The 7334-nt window shown below is 36.8% G+C and overlaps 1 protein-coding gene across 1 annotated transcript in view; it reads left to right on the top strand.

Annotated features, from left to right (window-relative positions):
* The window catches only part of LOC101292378 (mitogen-activated protein kinase kinase kinase 1-like), a 5898-nt gene extending 4636 nt beyond the window's left edge, over positions 1-1262 (top strand). Inside the window, exons 7-8 of the mRNA XM_004292622.1 lie at positions 770-886; positions 993-1262. Coding sequence (XP_004292670.1) covers positions 770-886; positions 993-1262 — 387 coding nt within the window. The remainder of the gene's footprint in view (positions 1-769; positions 887-992) is intronic.
* The last annotated feature ends 6072 nt before the right edge of the window (positions 1263-7334 follow it).

The raw sequence follows: 7334 nt of genomic DNA, 5'->3' as shown, positions 1-7334 counted from the left end.
TATATATATATATATATATATATATATATATATATATATATTTATATATTCTTAATCTGTTCATTCTGTATATCTGTAAATAGCTGCAAATTCATATAATGATCATCATTGATTGTATACACCCTCATCTGCAAACTCATCATTGAATTTGATATGCATGTTGGAGACAAAGTTCACCTTAATGAGTTGATCCTTTTACACTCATCTTCTGATAAGCACCATATTAATATGTTAGTTAATGGTCTTTGTAGCATGAATCGAACCTCTATATGTGTATGGAGCTTGCACCTCATGGATCCCTGCGAAAATACTATCAGACATGCCATCTTTCAGGCCCTCGAGTCTCTGTATACACGAAAAAGATCCTGCTTGGTCTCAAGTATCTCCATGACCAAAATGTGGTTCATAGGTAATTCATGTCAGAAGTCCAATGGTATCATTTATGTTGTACTGGTTTTCGGCAATGTTGATCCCTTTGCCATCAGTGAGTTTTCGTATGCGTTTCTTGATTGATGTTGCCTATAGTTCTGATTTCTTTTTTTCTTGTATTAAGGGACATTAAATGTTCAAATATATTGGTGGATGCAAATCGATCTGTGAAGCTTGCAGATTTTGGACTTGCAAAGATAACCAAAATGAACGACATTCAATCTTTGCAGGGGAGCGTATTCTGGATGGCCCCTGAGGTTTGCCTAATCTTCTTCACTGACTTTTGAAACCTTTTTCAGTTTTGAGAATAACCTTGCTAGAACCTGCTGCACTGGTGTAGGTTGTTAATGCAAATATGATAAACCAAGGTTATGGGCTTCCAGCTGATATATGGAGCCTTGGATGCACTGTGTTGGAGACATTCACCGGCCGCGTTCCATATCATAACCTCGAATGGGTTTGTGCCATTTTCAGCACAACTTTTACTCTGAATCCATGTACAGGGTTCATGATGGTCATGATAGATGATGAGCTGATGCCTCTTTTTATTGTGTCTATAACAGTGTCAGGCATTATTCAAGATTGGTAAGGGGGAGCCCCCAAAGGTTCCTGATTCTCTTCCAAAGGATGCACAAGATTTCATCCACAAATGCCTACAAGTTAACCCAAATGATCGTCTCACCGCTGCGCAGCTCTTAGATCATCCATTTGTGAACATGCCACTAATTAATCCGACTTCTCCAAGGCTGCCAACGATATTTGATGATGTGCAACATTACAAGGGCATATACCGGTGTGCCTTCAACCCCGAGTCATGCACCAAATTAAAATAGCACTATCGCAAACGAAACGAGATGTTACTATTGGCTTGTTGCAGGACACAGAAAGATTGGTTCATATAACGTACACAATTCCTAAATGAAAGATATACACAATTTACTACTTAACTCTACTACTATAAAGCGAATAGTCTCTAAATCACTAAATTTATATTATGATAATATTATCCTTAATGAGACAACTTAAACAAATAAAAACTAAAGTCATTATAGTAACTACAAAATAAAATAAAAAACAAAACTACAAAATAAAGATGATTAAGAAGAACTAAACCAAAATTAACCACTTAGGTGGATTGTCATCCCGTGCGGGTAATAGGCTAGTTGTACAATAATTTCTAGCCATCTGAGTCGGTCCAAATGGTGAAAGAGAATTTTTCTTTTCTTTTTTTCTTATCGAGTTAAGATTAAATTAGGTTAGGTTTTGGGCCTCTTCTCCTTTCCTGGATAATTAATGGATTTGTATTACACTGGTTATATAACAGGAAACTAGTTCACAAACTTCACAAACATCGCTACTATCATATTATCAAGGGAACTTCCTCTGAGGCTCATTTGCTGCTAACAAGCCATCTAAAGGATAGGAAAAAGACGACGACGTACGTATTAATAATGGCATCGAACTATTGGATGAAAATGGCTGTTGTATTTGCCCTTCTCTTACGGGTCCGTTCTCATATCAGCGTCGTTGTGTCCGGAAGCACGCAACCTGATTTGAAGAGGGGGGGGGGACATGTTCTTCTTCCAACACCTGACTAGTTCAGATCACCCCATTCGTGCCGGAGACATTCTTCTTTTCAAGTACGAAGACATCAAAGTTGTCCATCGTGTCATTACGGTTCATGAACACCGCCAAGATCAAGATGCCGGCAGCCACTGAGCCACCACCACGGCTGAGGGGTTGATGTACTTACAAAAGAGGAGATAATTAACAATCCTGTCGACGATAGAATGCAGGGTTTTTATGCTCATCAGTGGCTTCAACGACCGAGTATAGTTGGCAAAGTTGTATGTTGGATGGCTCACCATTATCATGTCTGAAAATAAGTATCTTCTACAGTCCATTGTCCTGGTGCTTAATTTGGTTCTCAAACGAAATAATCCACCTCCAAACTTCCTTGGATATCAACCAAGTTCCATGTACTGAAAAGACGTCTGTGAATTGCGACGACTGCCGACATCGAGCATAGTTTAGCAAATTCAGTATTAGTTAAGCAAATTCTATAAGGTGATGAAAGGTGTCCTCTCTCAGTCATCATCATAGTTTGGTCGGCTATAGCTTGTAAAGTATATCGGAGTGCATTGCTTTCATGATTTATAGGGAATACGTGTTGTCCCACACCCATAGTTGTACCATGTTTTGCAAAGGAGTTCGATTCCCCTTGTATACTTTAAACTGTGTTTATCGTAAGTTTGTTAAACCAAACCTAGTTTGAGGCGGCTACCAACAAGCATTTGCAACTACTCTTTCTTAAGCGAAAAGCCAGGCTAATAGACCTGTACATGATTAGAAGTTGAGATTATTAATTTGGTTCTGGATTTAAGTTATAACTGTATATGTTGGTGGAAATGGCTGGTACGTATCACCTTTTCCAGGGGGACTTGTTTTACACTCTGGCCAACCCAAAGTGTATGATCATAATCATGATCATGATGAGGATAAGTGCTTTCTTTTAACTTTGTCAATGACCCAATGTCATGGCAAATTAGATGTTAGATTCTTTCACTATGTGATCGAGTAGCATGTATTATTGTTAGTGTGGAAGGAGAAAGTAATTATAAGGCTACCCGTAATAGTTCACCGGAAAGATAAAAGGTCACTGTAATCATATGAATGCATCATACGTGGCTATCCTTTCATCATTTTCAGGGTCATGACTTTGTGTGGAACAGTAATAGCCTAATAGGGTATCATCATCTCGACTCGATGGATCTGCAAATCATTTTGGAAAATAGAAGTTTACTATAAAATTTAAATTATAAATTCAATCGTATCTCATTATTTATTAATAAAGATTTATGATTGTATTCGATTAAGACACTAAATGAATTAAAAAACAAATTTTGAAATATAGACGCATGTTTTCGATATCATATTTTACGATACCATCACTTGACCATAAACTTGCAGAATGTTAGTCGCAATAACATGATGGAGGACCTACATACTATGCAATTCCATGAATATGATCATAATGTGTGAAGCATCAAGCATCGCTTAAGCTTAAGAGGCTTAATTAGCTGCGCTTACACTAAACAAACGTGGTAACGTGGGTGACTTTGCTCTTTATAGATATGAGGACGTGGCTATTATCTATATAATTCAATAATCTTGATGAAATTAGCAAATGCAATTATAATCCAACTATTGACAACCTTGATTACAATAAGCATATGATTAGCAACTCTTAATGCGGCTAGTGCCCTCTAATTTGATTGATTTGAGAGTAATAAATTGCTATCCATTGCGGAATTCCAAGCTATCATTTCTTTACCCAAAACGATTTTACAATAACTTTGCTTTATTTTTAGAGCAAAGAATTGAGGTAGGACACTAGTTGTTTTATAAAGAAAAATATGATCACGGTATTAAAAAAATGCTTGTTGTTAGTTAATTGTTATCTTAAGGTTTTTTTTAAAAAAAAAAACATTTTTATTAATAACTCACACATTTTATATATGTCAATAAGCTTTGAACTTATGACCTTAAAATTGTCTGTTAAACATCTTAACCAACCAAGCCACAACTTACCAAAATTGTTATCTTAAGATATTAGAAGGATATAAAAAAAATTAGAAGGAAAATTGCTGCAGTATTACAAGAATGAAAAATGCCGTTTTAAAAATAATAATAATAATAATAATGCAGCATATAAAAAAAACTGGAAATTGAAATTATTAAGTAGGATTTTCCCAGAATAGCCACGCGCTTTCAGGTGCCTAGTTCAGCTGTCGAGATAATTACACAGCTTCACCCATTCAAAAGGTGCCACGTACAACTTACCCATTTGAAGGGGTGCTTGGCATTGGTCTGTCGCGAATTGTGTGTCAGCTGCTGAGGTTGATATCACAACCCTTTTCTACTCAATGTTTTGATGCACGCCGAACGGTCGCGAGTAGGTCCCCGTTAAAGGCGCTCTACGTGGGGCCTCAACTTTTATCCATGCCTGGAGGTTCGGCTCCGGACCTCTTATTTGAATTTTTTCGAACGTTATGATCTGTTCGCAGGTAGTGTGCCCCCATGCCCAATCGTGTCCCATTTCTTTGTTTGCTTCCACCAATTTGTTTTTGTTTTTTAATAGCCACAATTCGAATGTTAACCACCTTCTGGCCTAAACAAATAACATTTTTACCTTACCTTACCTTACTTTACTGAATTTTTGGTGATTTCTCTAAATTAGTCCTATATTAATAACAAAAATTGCATGTATAGTTAATTTTCTAGCTCTTCCGGAAAGAGGCATATGCGGCCAACATGAGATACGAAGGATCTTATCTCATGTGACATATCATAAATACAGAACATGGTACGTGGTATTTTCGTTTGGGTTATGCAGTTTTAACTTTTAACCGTTATGTTAAAAGTTGTAATGGGGTAGCTCTCTTCAACTGTTATGACGATCATCATGAAATAATCGAGTTGATCAATGAATAAATTGATATTATTCATAAGTAAATAACCATTATGTCATGTCTCAAATATGTACAATGTTAAATCTTCCATTGTAATTGCTCCCTTTAGTTTATATATATATACGTAAAAATTTAGGGTGTTGCTAGATGTACCCAGCAAACTACTTAGTAGACCCAGCAATTAAAAATTATCCTGTATTTTTCAGTTTTGCCCTTGTTATAATAAACCCAGCAAACACAAATTCTTCTCTTAGAGTCAGATCAGATGCATTAAATTAAGAAGAAGAGATGTGGCAACGACTGCGCAAACACAACATCCTATTTAGGAGGCTAAAGTGGGATCTGGGTCATACCATCTTATCGTTGTTTTGCTTTGAGCCTTTGAGTTGAATTGAAATTTTGTGATTAATTGCGTAGTCATCTATTCATCTGCAGTGTCAATCTTTGATTAAGAGACTTTTAGCCGATTTTATTCTTCTTCTCCATTACCTAAAATATATTCTACAATTATATGTTTTAAGATGATCGAAGTTCCATACCTGTATTGATATGGGTGAGATATATGTAATGGGATGATCATTGAATTGGAATTTTTTTTTTTTGTAAGGCAATCGGTTCTGATATCCCGTACATCAAATCTTCTCAAGATTCTATACTTAGATCATGGGAAAGCTCCTCCTGATTTCCTCCCCCATATTAGTTCTCTTTCTGGTCTCAACGTGGTGTTAGAGATGATGTTTGCTAGGTTTATTATAACAAGGGCAAAATTAGAAAATACATGATAATTTTTAATTGCTGGGTCTTTTAAGAAGTTTGCTGGGTACATCTAGCAACACCCTTCTGAAAGTGATAAACAACAAAATTTGTTGTCGATGTAAAAAAGTAAAACAAAGTACCCTAGTGAATGAAAATGAGCAAAAAGAGTGAAACAAAATTTATGAATTGAGTACTTCATTGTGAAATTACAACATGAAAACCTGAGAGTTTCATTGTGAATGAAGCATTGTTTTCTCTTTTCAAGTTCATGATCAAGATCAAATTTATTAATAAGATTTAACTTTCAACTTTACCCATACTACCCTTGATCCCTCGTCATTCATACTTCATCGATTCAAGACTTTTGATTACCAAGTCTGCGAGATTCCACATTAGAACAATTTGTTTTGTTTATTTGACGCTTAAAACGAACACATGGCGAGCAATGTAGTTTGGTTTCAATCGAATCAAACCAAATGGTTCCATTTCTTGTTCCAAATAGGAAACCGGAACAATTGGGCCGTCTTAGCTCCGTTGTCCGTGCTCAGAAAACTCTCCGACGATATTCACCTGAGTGAGATAGATGAGAAATTGGAGAGTTGCGAATCAGAGCACGAGAGTGAGTGAGTGCTATGTGTGAGCTTCAAACTTACCTTGTCATTCTCAATCACTTAGCTAACTAAAACCCCCGAACTGCATTGCTATAGCTTAAACCCTTTGCCAAGCTTAAACCCTCCTCCAAAACCCATAGAAAGAAACCTCTCCTCGCTCTACATTGCTCTCCAAAACCCACAAGCCCCGCAGAAAGAAACCTTTCCGTGCCGTACATTGCTCTCCTAAACTCTGCATAGACCCACAGCATTGTTTCTTCTAAACCCTCCGCCCAAGAAACCGAGTCCGACCCGTTTTCTAGTGTTCTCCGACGATCGTGACCGCCAAGAAAGCAGTTGCAGACGCCAAGAACCGACCCTTCCAACTCAAGAAAGCTCTGCGACTGTACCCATGTCATCAGATATGGTATGAGACCCGAGTTTCATCTATTCGTTTAACTCATTCTGATCCGGGTCGGATCCTCCTTTCTTCTGTTTTCATACTCTGTTCCTCTGATAATGTAAGAGCTTCTTATCATTTGCGTACTCTGTTTCTTTGATTTGCGCAACTCTGTTTTCTTTACTCTGTTTCTCTCGTAATCACGTATGTATGTTTCTTTTTCTTCGGGCAACTTCTGTGATTATCTTTTTCTGTTTCCATTTTTGAAATGCAATTGGGTATTCGTTTTCTAATATAAAACAAGACCCAGAGATTTTTCTCAGCATGAAGTTTCTTTTATGATTTAGTTCTTGATTAGAGTGATAAGATAGATATGCTTTGTCCTAAAGTTTGTGATGGCAAAGAAGCTGGCATGGTATTGTGCTTGTATCGAATGAAGATATGTTTATTTCCTGTCAAACATCTCAATCGGGGCTTATGAGCAAATGAGATGATTCAAATGTGAAAAACTAAACTGGCTATATGATTATTGTACAAGATTCAACAGAAAATGAAATTGACAGGACTAATCGATTCTCTTTATGTTCCTACTTTTCTAGAGTTCAAAAGATGCGAGGGGAGGAGTGAGACTAGAGAAGCTATTAAAGCTTCACCTCTATCTCACGACGAATTACACCGTGTGATGAT

The sequence above is a fragment of the Fragaria vesca genome, linkage group LG2 (genome assembly GCF_000184155.1).
Source record: "Fragaria vesca subsp. vesca linkage group LG2, FraVesHawaii_1.0, whole genome shotgun sequence".
NCBI lineage: Eukaryota > Viridiplantae > Streptophyta > Magnoliopsida > Rosales > Rosaceae > Fragaria > Fragaria vesca.
This window is presented reverse-complemented; position numbering and strand designations above follow the sequence as displayed.